This window comes from Leucopleurus acutus, assembly GCF_964270905.1.
Source record: "Leucopleurus acutus genome assembly, chromosome: 17".
NCBI classification, from domain to species: Eukaryota; Metazoa; Chordata; class Mammalia; order Artiodactyla; family Delphinidae; genus Leucopleurus; species Leucopleurus acutus.
The window spans coordinates 17246860-17265597 of NC_139159.1; the positions used below are offsets into that span (position 1 = coordinate 17246860).

General features: G+C 40.6%; 1 protein-coding gene across 2 annotated transcripts in view; it reads left to right on the forward strand.

The window, feature by feature from the left end:
* Positions 1-1040: 1040 nt before the first annotated feature.
* Positions 1041-18738, forward strand: part of TERF1 (telomeric repeat binding factor 1) — a gene marked incomplete at its 5' end in the record, with an annotated part of 39314 nt that continues 21616 nt past the window's right edge. For both annotated transcript variants that reach the window (XM_082858941.1, XM_082858942.1), the window contains 5 exons: positions 1041-1347; positions 5948-6043; positions 12630-12751; positions 14262-14348; positions 18150-18299. In XM_082858941.1, coding sequence (XP_082715067.1) covers positions 1041-1347; positions 5948-6043; positions 12630-12751; positions 14262-14348; positions 18150-18299 — 762 coding nt within the window. The remainder of the gene's footprint in view (positions 1348-5947; positions 6044-12629; positions 12752-14261; positions 14349-18149; positions 18300-18738) is intronic.

Sequence of the window (18738 nt, forward strand, 5' to 3'; positions counted from 1 at the left end):
ACGGGGCCAGCCGCTCCGCGGCATGTGGGGTCTTCCCGGACCGGGGCACGAACCCGCGTCCCCTGCATCGGCAGGCGGACTCTCAACCACTGCGCCACCAGGGAAGCCCACAGAAAGGTTTTTAAAAGAAACTTTTTATTCAGTTATAACCCATATACTGAAAAGTGTTCAATGAATTTTCATAAAGGACCACACTGATGTAACTATCACCCACATAGAGAAATAGAACATAACCAGACCCCCTTCCCCCAACACCCTCTTGTGCTCAAAGGTAAGTTTGAAAGTTCAAAATAAGTATTCACTTATTGTTTCAGGCCCTGAATAAAATTCATTCCCATAATAATATACTCTTCCTAGAGCGATAATTCGGAAAATTTGGTCCCCAGACAAGCAGCCTCAGTATCACTGACCTGAGAACTTATCACTTGCAAATTCAAGGATCCCAGTCCAGATCTACAGAACAAAAACTCTGGGGGTGGAGGCCGGCAATTCGTGTTTTTAGCAAGCCTAGGGGCTTATTCTGATGCCCCTTAAGGTTGGAGAAGCACGGATCTAAGTCTGTTGAAAGAGTTTTGGTTCGTGATCGCACAGTAACTGTTAAGTGAATACCAGGATCTAACGTGTTACGCTCGAAAAATAGTGACAAGTTTTAATCACCTATCTCATTTTTGAAGCACACTGAGGGTAAAATGTTTTTCCATTTTAACTAACCGTGTTGTTGTTCTGGTCAGTGTTGCATTTTAGCACGAGAATAAAACAGTCCCCCGCTCCCCGACCTCCTATTCTCTCTCCGCATCCAGCCAGAACTTGTCTAGTTTACCAACAAAACTGCACCCCTGGGTGGCGGGGAATTCAACATCCAGAGGCGGAAGCAGATTTCGGCCAATCAGAAGCCAGGTTCGAGCCGCTCGCCCATCCCGGTGGTCTGTGATTGGTGGTTTCCCACGGGCGGAAGAGACCCTCCGAGGCTCCGCCCCGCGCGGCGCGAGCCAATCGTCGCTCCGCGCAGGAAAAGACAGAAGCAGTGCGAGAGATGTAATATGGCGGAGAGCGCCGCCTCAGCGGCTCCGAGCCCGCGAGGGCTTGCGGATGGGGAGGATGCAGGTCCCCTGGAGGAGCGGATGGCGGAAACGGCGAGAGATGATCAGGGGCAGTTTGAGTGCCAGGAACCGCTCGAGTGCCAGATGCACTTGGGGGCCCCTGAGGAGGAGGAGGACGCGGGCCTGGTGGCTGAGGCCGAGGCGGTAGCTGCCGGCTGGATGCTCGATTTCCTCTGCCTGTCTCTTTGCCGGGCCTTCCGTGACGGCCGGTCGGACGACTTCCACCGCACCCGCGACAGCGCCGAGGGTGAGTGCGGGGCGCGCCCGGGCCGGGGGCGGGGACCGCGGCGGGCTGCCGAGGCCAGGTTTGCGGCGCTGTCCCCCAGGGGGTCGGGGATCGGGCTGCTGCGGCGCCCGAGCGGAGGGCCCCCAGCTCAGAGTTGATCGTTGGTTCCAATCCCGCATCCGCCTCCTCTCAGCTCCTCAGTTTTGCTCAGATTCATTAGAGTTGAAAGAGGGTTAAGTGGGTTAAAATGAACAAAACTGCACTGAATCCAGTGTCCAGTTCCCTTTGTCGCCTGTGGCGCTTGTGTTTCTTGCTTTTTTCGGCAGAGATACTCCTGTAAAGGCATTTATTTAACAAATCACTGTGACCTAGGCATCAGTGTTTTCTGTTACTTCGGGAGCTATCTAAACCTGGTTTAGCCCGCTGGCTCCGTATAGGCTTCAGCATAAAAGTAACTGACAATGAAATCTACCGCCTACACAAGACAGCCTGTAAGCGATGGACAGAGACCTTGACGCCTAGAGAAGGCTAGCTGGCTTTTTGAATGATAACCGAAAGATGCTCTGGTATTTATATGAGTTGGCCGTCAACTTATTGCAGCCGAACGCAACCCCAAGGTACTATTTAGTAGGAAATCAAATACCTCAGAAAACCGTATTGGTACATTTCAGCTTCACGGTTATCCCGTGAGTTAGGCAAGTAATCTCAGTTTATCGAGGAGTGAACTAGTTAAAACAACCTAAAGCATTGATAGGTTAAAGGGTTGTTCCAGACGCATGTCTTATCTTCCAATTCAAGAAGCTTTCCTCCGTGTCACAGATAACACTAGAGCCATGGTTAATTAACATTAATTAGGAAGTTAAATCCTGGAATGAAGCCAGTTCATTTAATAATTCGAATTATTATAAAGGCCTCTTTGGGGAGGAGGCTAAAATTATCTATGTGTTAATGAATTGGAAATATCAGTATGAGCTCCTGTTTATAACATATAGAAATATCAATGCATATTATACATATATAGACACAGGTTAGGATATACTCATATATTTCCTTGTTCTGTCAGATGAAAGGGTGTAGAAACAATGTAACCCTAGCAGCAAGGGGTACACTTAGCACTCAAGTCTTGGTTTCCAATACCATTCTCCAGAGAAATGGCCTGATTCTGGGACTGGGACAGGAGATATACAAGTTGAGCCTGGAGCATCTTGTAACAGAAAGTAAGAAAGTGCTAAAAACAAAGCAAAACAAAACCCCCAAAGAAACAAAAAAAAATCCCACAATTATGGGAGTAGTACAAAGGGACGCGGGAGCCAACCGCAAGGGCTCCCAATGGCCAAAGCTGAAATAACTCGAGCAAGAAAATACAGTTGACCCTTAAACAACACAGGTGTGAACTGCACCTGTCCACTTACAAGCCAATTTTTTTCTCAGTAGTAAATAAGACAGTACTACGCAATCTGTGGTTGGTTAAACTGGGAATACAGAGAGCTGACACTGGGATTTTTCAACTGCTCAGAGGGTCAGCACCCCTAACCCTAGCATTGTTCAAAGGTCAACTGTAGTGTTGGATTATAACCCAACATACAAAATAAATATCCATAAAGTTCATACTGATGTAAATAAATGGTGGAATAAATATACAAATGGAAGAAGAGACAAATCTCCGACGCAGAAGAATTCCAGGTAATTCGTGTAGCTACTCTGTCCTCAAGGAGGTGGAGCGTAACTCCCCACTCCTTAAGTGTGGGCTGCGACGAGCACAGGATACAAATGGGGAGAAAGCAGAGAAAGCTGACAGACACTGGCCCACCTAGGTAATCAAGGTCAGCATCAGCAGTGATAGCTAGTAGCATGTACGCTTGATACAGTGTGATGAAAACGGAACTTTACCTCTGTGACCCTCCTCCCCAAACCCCACAACTCTAGTCTAATCATGAGAAGAATATCAGACAAATCCCAATAGAGAGGTACATTGTACAAAGTACCTCAAAATTGTCAAGGTCATCAAAACCAGGGGACGTCTGAGAAACTGTTATAGCCAAGAGATGCCCAAAGAGACATGATGACTAAATGTTATGTGGTGCCCTGGTTGGGATCTTGCAGCAGAAGAAGGACATTAAGTAAACACTAAGGAAATCTGAATAAAGCATGGACTTTACTAATGTATCGATATTGGTTAATTAATGTAACATGGAATACTAATTAATGCAAGACGCTAATAACAGGGTAAACTGGGTGGAGGGTATATGGGACCTCTTTACTATCTTTCTTCACTACATTATGTATATTTAAAACCATTCTAAAAAATAAAGTTTATTTAAACAAAAAAAAGGACCTTGTAAGGTTCTAGCCCAAGACCCAACGAATAATCTAGGTCATCTCCATTATTTGAAGGTTAAAGGCGCAGAAACCCAGAAAGAGTAAACTTTTTCAGGTTGTATTGCTAAAACAGATATGCAAACTGTGAACATAATATTGTCTCGGTATTCCATTTTTGACTAAAATGACTCCCTTTTATCTCTTATAGAATTTCATTTACTACGCTTTTCAAGATTGTAAACATATACAACTCTGATGCTTCCTAGAAAATTCTTAGTTCTTTCATTCCAACTCAGAATTATTCTCCCACCTCACTTATCTCAGATAATGCCTTTTCCAGACTGATATTCCTAACCTATCTCCACCGTGGGAAGCAGTGTAGAATTGTAATTAAGAGCATGGGCTCCATAGTAAATTGTCTGAGTTTGATTCCGGGCTCTGCTGGTTTATAGCCATAAGACTCGAAGCAATGACTTGGTACCACCAGTTCCCGTGGTACTACAATTTCCTCATCTGTAAAATGGTAGTAATAATGGCATCTACCTTCAAAGGGCTGTTGAGAGAAGCAGATGAACTGATATGTATAAAGCAAGGTTTCCCAGCCTCAGCCTGTTGACATTTTGCACCACATGATTCTTTATTCTGTGTATGCTTGAGGGTAGAGGGGGAATGAGGTGGAGGTTCTCCCGTGCATTGTAGGATCCTTGACCTCAGCCACTAGGTGCCAGTAGCACCCCTCCCACTCGTGACAATCAAAAATAGCTCCAGGGGCTTCTCTGGTGGCGCAGTGGTTGGGAGTCCGCCTGCCGATGCAGGGGACACGGGTTCGTGCCCCGGTCCGGGAAGATCCCACATGCCGCGGAGCGGCTGGGCCCGTGAGCCATGGCCGCTGAGCCTAAGCGTCCGGAGCCTGTGCTCTGCAACGGGAGAGGCCACAATGGTGAGAGGCCCGCGTACCGCCAAAAAAAAAAAATGTCTCCAGACATTGCCAAATGCCTCCTAGGGGACAAAATCACCCCTAGTTGAGAACCACTGCTCAGTGCTTAGAGTAGTGCCTGGTATTATAGTTAAGTGCTTAAATATAGTTGTTACTGTTGCTGGTCATTAGATCCTCCCTAATGTAGTGTTTGGTTACAGGTGTGGAAAAAGCAGATAGCCAGGTTCAACCAGGGTAGGTTTTCATTGTTTTTGTTTTGTTTTATGCCTAACAGGTACAAAGAGCAGAAGGGCAGTGGTGTGTAGGGTATCTAGTTATTGCATACGTAGACTAAATATGGAGGGAAGTGAAGACAGAAAGGATATGACTTTCTTCCCTAAAATAGATTAGGTCTTCCTTCTGTTTTGCTCCTATACCATACTTACCCTTTATGACACATTAAAATTTTAATTAGTCTCTTGCATAATTTTTTGTTTAATTCCTGCCTTCTCAGACTAAAACCTTCTGAGGAGCAGGGACTGGCTATCTTATTACTCAGACATCAGTCCCTACCACTGGCCAGCAGTAGATGTTCAGCCCATGTTGAATAAGTTGTGTTTAAATTTTATATAAATTTTGTGCTCTTTTTGAATCCTATTTAATTATGACTATATTTGGTCCAGATAATCTCTGGTGTAGCATAAGGTTATGGCATATTAAAATTGAGGAAATAAATACAAATAAATGTATTTATTTGTTTCATCTGCTTAGCAGCTGCAGGACCGTTTTTTGGTTTGCTGGTTAATTTAATCTTTGTCTTTTATTGCTACATGGTAAATTCAGTGAAAACCAGGATTATGGTTTACTCAGTGTTGTATATACTTACTACCTAGCATAACATCTGGGTGGGTGTTCAAATATTGGGGAGATTAACATTAATAAATGTTTTTAAAATAAAGCTTCGTAAACTGAACAGACTCTTGCTTAACTGAAACCTTGACAGAAATAATATATTTCCTATAATATTAGGCATTTTAAGGTATAAAGGAAGATTCCAGGTAATGATTTGACACATTTTACAGTTTGGATCTAAATCTCCCTTTTCATTTAGTTTAGACTGCTACCTGTGAAAGTACGTAGTTTTCAAGATTTATTATTCTACCTGTGAAACATCAGTTTTATTTTGAAGGCAGAGTCTTCATTGTTATTCTTTTTTGTTCTGATTTCCTAAAAATTGTCTATATATAAAGCATACACTCTAAATTTATGGTAATCTTTGGGTGATATTTGTAACTTATTTCTCCGCAAACCACGCAGAGGCACTGATGGGTCTAGTTTGGAGTTTTGTTTTAATGTTTTAATAAGATTCACTTTCTTCACTTTCAGCTATTATTCATGGATTGTCCAGTCTAACAGCTTATCAACTGAGAACTATATACATATGTCAATTTTTGACAAGAATTGCAGCTGGAAAAACCCTTGGTAAATATGTTTTTATTTTATATTGGACATATTTCAATCTATGTCTAAAGGGGAGACAATGAGAAGAAACAGATGGGAGTAGTCCTTTGTTTTTGAGAGTTTGCTCACGTGTATTTGGCATGTACATCTATACACAGACATATTTAAAGCTAGTAAAGGAAATATAATCCCTATCTTCTTAGAGTGATGGTTCTCAAATTTTAGCTTGCTTCCGAATTATTAGAGAACTTGTTAAGGAACAGAATGGTGAGTCCCCTTCTCCATCGTGAGTTTCTGATTCAGTAGGGTGAGTGAGGGGCCCTGGAGTTTACATTTCTATTAAGTTCCCAGGTGATTCTGATGTTGCTGTTGGGGGACCATGCTCCGTGTACTCTGTCTTTTTTTTTTTTGTGGTACGCGGGCCTCTCACTGTTGTGGCCTCTCCCGTTGCGGAGCACAGGCTCCGGACGTGCAGGCTCAGCGGGCATGGCTCAGGCGCCCAGCCACTCCGCGGCATGTGGGATCCTCCCGGACCGGGGCACGAACCCGTGTCCCCTGCATTGGCAGGCGGACTCTCAACCACTGCGCCACCAGGGAAGCCCATGTGTACTCTATCTTAAAGACGTCACTAAATGGGGCTATGGTAACTTTGTGGTGACTCCTGTTACTATCATGCATACTCTTCTTCTAACTGGCAACAATGATATTTGAAACCTCTTATTTGAGCTTGATTTTAGCACTTACTTAATAAGGGAATATGATTTTATAACTATAATTCTCTCTCTCCCTTGTCCTCATAGTTTTTTTATTTTTATTTTTTAAAGCATGGATCATTCTTTTTTTTTTCTTTTTAATTTTATTTATTTATTTATTTATATCTGTGTTGGGTCTTCATTTCTATGCCAGGGCTTTCTTTAGTTGCGGCAAGTGGGGGCCACTCTTCATCGCGGTACGCGGGCCTCTCACTATCGTGGCCTCTCTTGTTGTGGAGCACAGGCTTCAGACGCACAGGCTCGGTAATTGTGGCTCACGGGCCTAGTTGCTCCGCAGCATGTGGGATCTTCCCAGACGGGGGCTCAAACCCGTGTCCCCTGCATTGGCAGGCAGATTCTCAACCACTGCGCCACCAGGGAAGCCCCTCATAGTTTATTTTAGGTTGTAATGGCCAGGCCGGTTTCAGTTTATCAGTAATGGCTAATATTTACAGCATGGTTATTTAAAGGACCTTTTTTTTTTTTTTTACATCTTTATTGGAGTATAATTGCTTTACAATGGTGTGTTAGTTTCTACTTTATAACAAAGTGAATCAGTTGTACATATACCTATGTTCCCATATCTCTTCCCTCTTGCGTCTCCCTCCCTCCCACCCTCCCTATCCCACCCCTCTAGGTGGTCACAAAGCACCGAGCTGATCTCCCTGTACTATACGGCTGCTTCCCAATAGCTAGCTGTTTTACATTTGGTAGTGTATATATGTCCATGCCACTCTCTCACATTGTCACAGCTTACCCTTCCCCCTCCCCATATCCTCAAGTCCATTCTCTAGTAGGTCTGTGTCTTTATTCCTGTCTTACCCCTAGGTTCTTCATGACATTTTTTTTTCTTAAATTCCATATATATGTGTTAGCATACGGTATTTGTCTTTCTCTTTCTGACTTACTTCACTCTGTATGACAGACTCTAGGTCCATCCACCTCATTACAAATAGCTCAATTTCGTTTCTTTTTATGGCTGAGTAATATTCCACTGTATATATGTGCTACATCTTCTTTATCCATTCATCCGATGATGGACACTTAGGTTGTTTCCATCTCCTGGCTATTGTAAATAGAGCTGCAATGAACATTTTGGTACATGACTCTTTTTGAATTATGGTTTTCTCAGGGTATATGCCCAGTAGTGGGATTGCCGGGTCATATGGTAGTTCTATTTGTAGTTTTTAAGGAACCTCCATACTGTTCTCTATAGTGGCTGTATCAATTCACATTCCCACCAGCAGTGTAAGAGTGTTCCCTTTTCTCCACACCCTCTCCAGCATTTATTGTTTCTAGATTTTTTGCTGATCGCCATTCTAACTGGTGTGAGATGATATCTTATTGTAGTTTGGATTTGCATTTCTCTAATGATTAATGATGTTGAGCATTCTTTCATGTGTTTGTTGGCAGTCTGTATATCTTCTTTGGAGAAATGTCTGTTTAGGTCTTCTGCCCATTTTTGGATTGGGTTGTTTGTTTTTTTGTTATTGAGCTGCATGAGTTGCTTATAAATTTTGGAGATTAATCCTTTGTCAGTTGTTTCATTTGCAAATATTTTCTCCCATTCTGAGGGTTGTCTTTTGGTCTTGTTTATGGTTTCCTTTGCTGTGTAAAAGCTTTGAAGTTTCAGTAGGTCCCATTTGTTTATTTTTGTTTTTATTTCCATTTCTCTAGGAGGTGGGTCAAAAAGGATCTTGCTGTGATTTATGTCATAGAGTGTTCCGCCTATGTTTGTTTTCCTCTAAGAGTTTGATAGTTTCTGGCCTTACATTTAGGTCTTTAATCCATTTTGAGCTTATTTTTGTGTATGATGTTAGGGAGTGATCTAATCTCATACTTTTACATGTACCTGTCCAGTTTTCCCAGCACCACTTATTGAAGAGGCTGTCCTTTCTCCACTGTACATTCCTGCCTCCTTTATCAAAGATAAGGTGACCATATGTGTGTGGGTTTATCTCTGGTCTTTCTATCCTGTTCCATTGATCTGTCTTTCTGTTTTTGTGCCAGTACCATACTGTCTTGATTACTGTAGCTTTGTAGAATAGTCTGAAGTCAGGGAGCCTGATTCCTCCAGCTCCGTTTTTCGTTCTCAAGATTGCTTTAGCTATTCGGGGTCTTTTGTGTTTCCATACAAATTGTGAAATTTTTTGTTCTAGTTCTGTGAAAAATGCCAGTGGTAGTTTGATAGGGATTACATTGAATCTGTAGATTGCTTTGGGTAGTAGAGTCATTTTCACAATATTGATTCTTCCAATCCAAGAACATGGTATATCTCTCCATCTATTCGTATCATCTTTAATTTCTTTCATCAGTGTTTTATAATTTTCTGCATACAGGTCTTTTGTCTCCTTAGGTAGGTTTATTCCTAGATATTTTATTCTTTTTGCTGCAGTGGTAAATGGGAGTGTTTTCTTGATTTCACTTTCAGATTTTTCATCATTAGTGTATAGGAATGCCAGAGATTTCTGTGCATTAATTTTGTATCCTGCTACTTTACCAGATTCATTGATTAGCTCTAGTAGTTTTCTGGTAGCACCTTTAGGATTCTCTATGTATAGTATCATGTCATCTGCAAACAGTGACAGCTTTACTTCTTCTTTTCCGATTTGGATTCCTTTTATTTCCTTTTCTTCTCTGATTGCTGTGGCTAAAACTTCCAAAACTATGTTGAGTAAGAGTGGTAAGAGTGGGCAACCTTGTCTTGTTCCTGATCTTAGTGGAAATGCTTTCAGTTTTTCACCATTGAGGACGATGTTGGCTGTGGGTTTGTCATATATGGTCTTTATTATGTTGAGGAAAGTTCCCTCTATGCCTGCTTTCTGCAGGGTTTTTATCATAAGTGGTGTTGAATTTTGTCTAAAGCTTTCTCTGCATCTGTTGAGATGATCGTATGGTTTTTCTCCTTCAATTTGTTAATATGGTGTATCATGTTGATTGATTTGCCTATATTGAAGAATCCTTGCATTCCTGGAATAAACCCCACTTGATCATGGTGTGTGATGATCCTTTTAATGTGCTGTTGGATTCTGTTTGCTAGTATTTTGTTGAGGATTTTTGCATCTATGTTCATCAGTGATATTGGCCTATAGTTTTCTTTCTTTGTGATGTCCTTGTCTGGTTTTGGTATCAGGGTGATGGTGGCCTCGTAGAATGAGTTTGGGAGTGTTCCTCCCCCTGCTATATTTTGGAAGTGTTTGAGAAGGATAGGTGTTAGCTCTTCTCTAAATGCTTGATAGAATTCGCCTGTGAAGCCATCTGGTCTTGGGCTTTTGTTTGTTGGAAGATTTTTAATCACAGTTTCAATTTCAGTGCTTGTGATTGGTCTGTTCATATTTTCTATTTCTTCCTGATTCAGTCTTGGCAGGTTGTGCATTTCTAAGAATTTGTCCATTTCTTCCAGGTTGTAAATGATCTTTTGATGCAAATAATTCCATATTTATATTGGGTTTTACAATTTACAAAATGCTTTCCTGGCAGTCTCCAGTGGTGGGCCGTAATCGCACGGAACTGTTCACTTATAAACAGACTGGGTGGCAGGAAATCCCACCCTATTAGGACCACTCTGGGAGCCCACACTCATCCAGCTCTGGCTCATGTGGTGTGCTGTGTTGTGGGGGTGAGTTGGACCCGGACAGTCAGTGGATTAGGGCTAGAGACAAAGCAGACGTGCGGAAGACGGTAGGTAGGTAGGCTGGCTGGGCTGGTGGCAGAGGAAGAAAACGGGCCGATGTAGACCATAAGCTAACATGGTTCACAGAGCTGTCTGGTAAATTAAATGTGACAGAATGTTCTAGAAGTGCCTGGCTGGGCTTCACATATAGCAGTTGTTCATTATATTCTTATTTTCCCTTCCAACAACTTTTTCTCTTAAAACAAGGGTGCAAAAAAAATCCCTGTTTTGTGTGTGACCCCATGGTTTAATCTTGAAATTCACCAGGGTGCATCTTAGATATAATAGGCTGGGGTCAGTGATCAAGAATCACTATATTTCAAGAGAGGCAGCATTTAAAACTTAGTTTTAGTTTATGTATTGGATTTTCAACTACACGTGACCCTGAATTTCAAATGGAGATGTTTGTGTGTAATTTGCTAAGTAGTTACCAGCCACTGTGAGTCTTTGATAAGAATAAGCTGATAAATTCTGTTTTAAGAAAGTTTAACAGTAGTACAAATATTATCTCATTAAATATTCACATAGTATTTATTTACAGCATTTTTTTGTTTGTTTTGTTTTGTTTGCGGTATGCGGGCCTCTCACTGTTGTGGCCTCTCCCGTTGCGGAGCACAGGCTCCCGACGACACGCAGGCTCAGTGGCCATGGCTCACGGGCCCAGCCGCTCTGCGGCACGTGGGATCTTCCCGGACTGGGGCACGAACCTGTGTCCCCTGCATCGGCAGGCAGACTCTCAACCACTGCGCCACCAGGGAAGCCCATATTTACAGCATTTTATAGGTGAGAAAACTGAGGCTTAGAAAGGCAAAATAACTTTTTCAACACCACACAGGTAGTACATGATAGAGTCTGGAATAAACTCCAAAGTTTTAAAAACCACTATACAGTATCGCAACAGATGGTATATGGTGATGAGAAAGAGGAAGGAGTAAAACGGTGACTCCTTACGTTTTTTTTAAATAAATTTATTTATTTATTTTGGCTGCGTTGGGTCTTCGTTGCTGTGCGCGGGCTTTCTCTAGTTGCGGCGAGCGGGGGCTACTCTTCGTTGTGGCGTGTAGGCTTCTCATTGCGGGGCTTGGGCTCTAGGCGCGTGGGCTTCAGTAGTGTGGCACGCAGGCTCAGTAGTTGTGGCACGTGGGCTCAGTAGTTGTGGCACGTGGGCTCAGTAGTTGTGGCTTGCAGGCTCTAGAGCACAGGCTCAGTAGTTGTGGTGCACAGGCTTAGTTGCTCCGCGGCATGTGGGATCTTCCCAGACCAGGACTCAAACCCGTGTCCCCTGCGTTGGCAGGCGGATTCTTTTTTTTTTTTTTTTTATAATTTTATTTTATTTTATTTATTTTTGGCTGCGTTGGGTCTTCGTTGCTGTATGCGGGCTTTCTCTAGTTGCGGCGAGCAGGGGCTGCTCTTCGCTGCAGTGTGCGGGCTTCTCATTGCGGTGGCTTCTCTTGTGGAGCACGGGCTCTAGGCACGTGGGCACGCGGGCTCTAGCGCGCAGGCTCAGTAGTTGTGGCACACGGGCTTAGTGGCTCCGCGGCATGTGGGATCTTCCCGGACCAGGACTCCAACCCATGTCCCCTGCATTGGCAGGCGGATTCTTAACCACTGTGCCACAAGGGAAGTCCCGGCAGGCGGATTCTTAACCACTGCGCCACCAGGGAAGTCACTCCTTAGGTTTTTAAGCTTTGGTGATTGGAATAATGTTGGTAGAGAGATAAGTTCTTGATTGATCCTGTTTCAAATATCTACAAAATATATAACAAGGATTTAAAGTAGTATATGCGAAAATCAAATTTCACAATAAACTAATTTCATGCTCTATCTCAATGAAGTTTGTTATACTGCAGTTAGACTTACAAACCATTTAAGAATTCTGTTATTGTGACACCTTATAAAATATAATTTATTTCAGGTTTTAAAATCAGTATTTTAGTAGAGATAATCTTCAGATGTTTTGTGGACTCATATATAGCCTTTTCTGTTTTTTATTTTTTTTTAAGTTGATTTTAATGAGGAAATTAACTTGAAAAATCTTCCCTAAACTGGTATATACGAGAGCAGTGCCTGGCACATAGTATACACTCAGTCAATGTTTAAAGAAATGAGTTTATAAAAAAATTAACAAAGTAAAGTTCTTCATGGCTTTCTAAGTTACTTATTTTTATTTTGGTTTTAAAAGATGCACAGTTTGAAAGTGATGAACAAATTACACCCTTGGAATCAGCCCTGATGATTTGGGCATCAATTGAAAAGGAACATGACAAGCTTCATGAAGAAATACAGAATTTAATTAAAATTCAGGTATGAGTGTTACTTTGTGTTTATTATTTTGCTAGAAAATAAAAACAACATCTAAAGAAACTAAGAGCCACCTAATAGAAGTTGGATGGTAAACCTGTAGTAAAATGTAATATAATCATTCTCTTTAGAAATTTGACCTATGATTTATTGTCTTGACATGAGGACTAAGAGTTGGGACTTAATGTTTTCTACCTAAGTGCATATTGCCCCCACGTTGGAAAATATGCCAAATCTATTTAAAGATTACTAAACAACTTTCAAAAACCAGTGGTTTATGTTCTCCCATTTAAAGATTACCTTTTATTTTTATTTTTTTTAAATATTTTTTTTGCCCACACCACATGGCATGCGGGATCTTAGTTCCCTGACCAGGGATTGAACCCACTCCCCCTGCAGTGGACACACAGAGTCTTAACCACTGGACCACTAGAGAAGTCCCTAAAGATTATCAAATAATAAGAAATGAATGGGTTTTTGCGATTAAGAGAATGTAAAATTTTAACTATGTAGAGAAAACTTTAGTAGGAGTAGCCTATTAAAGAGTGAAAAACCAAAGAAAGTCATTCAAAGATATAATAGCAGGGAAAATGTTTTGTTTACAGGCAAAGTATGTACTCAGGAATTTCATAGTTAAATAAACTTTTTCTAGTTTTTAAAAAACTTTTCATGGTTGGGTAGGAGAAAATCCAGGTGGTGTCCCACCTTCTCAGGAATTAATTATTGACGGTGTGGTGACTGTCAATTAGAATTAAGACCTGAAGAGAATTGGCAGAAAAATGACTGCTGCTTTTAAGAATTTCAACCCAGGGCAAAGGGATTTGTCATGTTGTCCCAGTCTTTTGGAGTTCTAGGGGAAGCAGGCCTTTGCTAAATATACCAGTAAAGTTGAACGGGTTACATAAAATACACAGCAAACGTGTAATAATATATTGTTTACTGTTTGCCAGATACTGTTCTAAGCACTTTTATATATAACTCTTTAATCCTCACAACTGCCCTGTGAAATAGGTACTGTTATTTTCACCATTTTACATTGGTGTAAAGAAACGGAGGCGCCAAGAGGTTAAATAGCTTTCCCAAGTTTACAAACCTACCCAGATGGTAATGGTGGTCCTATATCTTACCACATATAGTATCAAAAAAGGCCAGTTTATAAAATGATTATTCAAAAGCATCTGGCTTCCTGAGTTTCTATTAGAGATTTTCCTGGGGTCCTAAGTAGCAACTTTTATATATCCTAATCATCACAAACACCATCCATCTACCCCTTCTCTCTCTTCCCTTTTGCTCAAAATGACTATTTCGGTGGGTCCTCAATATATATAATGTAGCTCCTGATTTATTTATTAATTCCTGCCTTTAATATCATTTATCAAATCAAAATTATTAAGCTACATAAGAATATTTTGAATGAAGTAGTTTAGACTTACCTGAGTTATTTCAATATTAAACAACAATTAGATATTTTAAAAAGCAATCTAAGGTTTGTATTTGTCATCCTGTCTTTTAGGCTATAGCTGTTTGCATGGAAAATGGAAATTTTAAGGAAGCAGAAGAAGTCTTTGAAAGAATATTTGGTGACCCAAATTCTTACACGGTAATTATTTAAATTAGAATCAGAAGTTTGGAGCCGTTTATATGGAATAAGGAAAATTGAAAGAACATTGGAGGAGAAAAGAAACGTTTTCTCTTTTAAACAGTAGAGTCCAACAGAAATATAATGCCAGTCCCGTATGTGATTTTAAACTTTCTAGTAGCCTGGCTTCCCTGGTGGCACAGTGGTCGAGAGTCCGCCTGCCGATGCAGGGGACACGGGTTCGTGCCCCGGTCCGGGAAGATCCCACATGCCGCGGAGCGGCTGGGTCCGTGAGCCATGGCTGCTGAGCCTGCGCGTCCGGAGCCTGTGCTCCGCAACGGGAGAGGCCACAGCAGTGAAAGGCCCGCGTACCGCAAAAAAAAAAAAAAAAAAAATTTCTAGTAGCCACATTAAAAAAGTAAAAAGAAACAAGTAAAACTAATTTTAGTAACACTTTATTTAACCCAGTATATCCAAAAACATTATTCTTTTTAACAATCAATGTAAAAAGTATTGGTGAGATATTTTGCACTCCCTTTTTTGTACAGTCAGCCCTCTGTATCCTGGGTTCCATATCTGGGGATTCAACCAACTGCAGATTGAAAATATTTAGGGGGAAAAATTCCAGAAAGTTTCAAAAAGCAAAACTTGAATTTGTCACACACTGGCAACTATTTACATAGCACTTACATTGTATTAGGTATTATAAGTTATCTAGATATGATTTAAAGTATATGTGAGGAAATGTGTAGGTTATATGCAAATACTACACCATTTTATATAAGGGACTTGAGCATCCTTGGATTTTGGTACCCGAGGGGAGTCCTGGAGCCAATCCCATGTGGATACCGAGGTACAACTGTAGTAAGTCTTTGAAATCTAGGGTGTATTTTATACTTAAGGCTAAATTCAGGCTTACGCCTTGCAAGGGCTGAGTAGCCTTGTGTGGCTAGTGGCTACCATACTGAGCAGTGCAGGTGTAGGGAAATGCATTATAACTTGCTTATTTTTCTGGAGGTTTCTTATGTTATCACTAGTTTTTGTGTGTATGCGTAATGTTAAGGTCAATAGAAGTTAATTTTTCAGTATTAAAAACAAAGTTATGAGAGCAAATTAAGCTTATTCAAAGAAGTGTAGTTTTATACAGTTTTTAGTGAACTCTTTATTGAACAATAGCATACCTTTAGTAGAGTACATGTATCATAAGTGTATAAGTAGGTGCATTTTCACAAAAGGAACACACTTGTGTGGTGACCTCCTAGATCAAGAAACAGAACATCACCAGCACCCTCCAGGCACTATCCCAACCACCTTCTCAAGGGTAACCGCTATCCTGACTTGTAACATCCAAGATTAGTCTTTCTTTTTTCTGAACTTTATATAACAGAATCATATAGCAAGTTTATATTTGTAAGAGAGATACATGGTGTTGCTTATAACAATCGTTTGTTCATTCTCATTGCTCCACTGTAGGAATATACTACAATTTATCCATTCTACTGTGGATGGACATTTGAGTTATTTCCGTATTTTGTCCATTACATTCCTTTACATATCTTTTGTAGAAAAAATATATGTGTTTCTATTGGGTATATACTTAGGAATAGAATTGGTGAGTTGTAGGATATGCACATACTCAGTTTTAGTAGATACTGCCAGAATTTTCCAAAGTAAATATCAATTCCTGCAGTAGTGTGGGAGAGTTCCAGTTGCTTCACAGACCTTATATGTGGTTTTCATTATAGTCATTCAGGCAAATATGTAGTGCTATCGCATTGGGTTTTAATTTCTGTTTCTTTGATGATTAATGAAGTTGAGTACCTTTTCACATGGTGGTTTGGGGGAGAGGGAATCACCTTAATTCACTGAAGACTGAGCCTTTAGTAAGGCTTATTCTATCTCTAATTTGCCCCTGTTCCTACGGTATAACCCTCCTGAGATTTCAGCTGAAAGCCTGGTATGTTTATTGGGTTCCCTGCCCTTACTTTTTTGCCTTAGTGCTGTGAGACTACTGAAAATTCCACTCTACTTGTACGTCACAGAAGAGGAAACTTTATGGCCAGTAAGCCTAAGAGAGAAAGTGTTAACCTCAATAATATTCGTGATCAGGTTAATACCAAGTAATATATTGAAACAGCATTTCCTATACTTCTGATTGGCAATGATTAAAAATGTCTTAGCACACCAACAGTTGGCTCAAAATGTGGAGAAATGATAAAAGTGCCATACCTTCCTCTCAGAAGGGTGAATTGGTACTTAAGCTTTGGAGAGCATTTTAACAAAATCAGTAAGCATGCATTCCAGCAATTCCACTTCTAGATAAATACCCTAGAGTAACTGTTTTTACTTTCACTGCATACTTTTAAAACCATGAAGCTTTATTAAAAAAATAAAAACTGAAAAAAGAAAACTAGGCTGTACTGTGACAATTGTTCTGGGATAGAGCTTGAGAAGTGGAATTTTTTTAAAGCTTTATAGCTTTATTGTGCAACCAGCATTGAAAGAACTGTTGTCTAAGAAAAACTTGTACTGTGCCCAAGAAGACATGTAGGAAAATGTTTAATAGCATTGTGGTAATAGAAAATAGCCTACATGCTTTCAACAGGCTGGAGGGAAAGGTGAATAAATGGTATATATTTTTTAAATTTTACTTTTATTTATTTATTTATTTTTGACTGCGTTGGGTCTTCATTGCTGTGCGCAGGCTCTCTCCAGTTGTGGCGATGGGGGGGGCCCCCTTTGTCACGGTGCGCGGGCTTCTCATTGCGGTGGCTTCTCCTGTTGCGGATCACGGGCTCTAGGCGTGTGGGCTTCAGTAGTTGCGGCACACGGGCTCAGTTGTTGTGGCTCGTGGGCTCTGGAGCGCAGGCTCAGTAGTTGTGGCGCACGGGCTTAGTTGCTCCGCGGCACGTGGGATCTTCCCGGACCAGGATTTGAACCCGTGTCCCCTGGACTGGCAGGCGGATTCTTAACCACTGTGCCACCAGGGAAGCCCCCTAAATGTTTTTTTTTTGTTTTTGTTTTTGTTTTTTTTTGCGGTACGGGGACCTCTCACCGTTGTGGCCTCTCCCGTTGCGGAACACAGGCTCCGGTGGCGCAGGCTCAGTGGCCATGGCTCACGGGCCCAGCCGCTCCGCGGCATGTGGGATCTTCCCGGACCGGAGCACGAACCCGTGTCCCCTGCATCGACAGGCGAACTCTCAACCACTGCGCCACAAGGGAAGCCCGAAACTTTCTATATTTCGCTCAACTCTCTGACGTCCACGTTGATTTGATATTTATAGAATTACTAGTTACTTTCACTGTTGTACAGTATTCCATTAATCAAAAATACCATTTAGGGCTTTTATCAAAAATACCATTTAGGGCTTTACACCATTGGTATAAAGTTAAAACCATGCTAAACAATGCTATATATATTGTTTATGGATGCATGCATATGTAGTGCAAAGGAATGCGTGTATGTGCTAAAGTTCTAAATTCAGGATAATGGTTACCTTGAGAAGAGGAAGACCAGGGTGGGGGAGGGCGCCATCAGATTATGGTAGTAAATAAGGCTTCTATTATACAGATAATTATTTATTTATTAAACTTGGTATGGATATTTAGGTTCATAAGGTTTTTTAATCCTTTTGCATATGTGTAAAATATTAAATTTTTTTAAGTCAAAAAATATATTGGTGGGCATTTAAAACGGGAGCATTTTTAAAACCTCTTGAGTTTTTGTTTATAAAGTGATTTTTTTCAATTAAATAATATGACAAAATTTCTAGTATTTTATTTGTGCTTTATGTGCTAGTAAGTTTCTTCTGTTTTCTTTAGCCTTTAAAAAGGAAGTTGCTTATGATAATCTCTCAGAAAGATACATTCCATTCCATTTTTCAACACTTCAGCTACAACCGCATGATGGAGAAAATTAAGAGTTATGTGAATTATGTGCTAAATGAAAAATCGTCAACCTTTCTAATGAAGGTATGCATATTTCAGAGAGATTCTAAACAGACTTAAGAGTAATTGTTACAATAAAGGAGAATACTTGAAATAGAAATTCTTCAAAACTAATCAGAATTTTATTTAGTGATTTTGTAGAAGAATGTGGTGAAATGTTATAATTAGTGGATCTAAAGGGTTTATTGGTGATCTTTGTAGTATTTTTACAACTTTTCAAAGTAAAAGTTGGGGAAATTTTTCAAAATAGAAAGTTGAGGGGAAAGTTATCAAAACGAATTTAGAAATAAGTGAAACGAAATAGTTTAATTAAATTTAAATGAAATTTTTAGCATATTTTTGGGAAAAGTCAAATTGGACTGAAGAAGGATCATTAAAATTTTTCTTTTTACACTTTATCCTGTGTTAGCCTCAAAAAGTTTTAACTTAATATGTTATACGAGAGCATTAATTTGAGATAGTT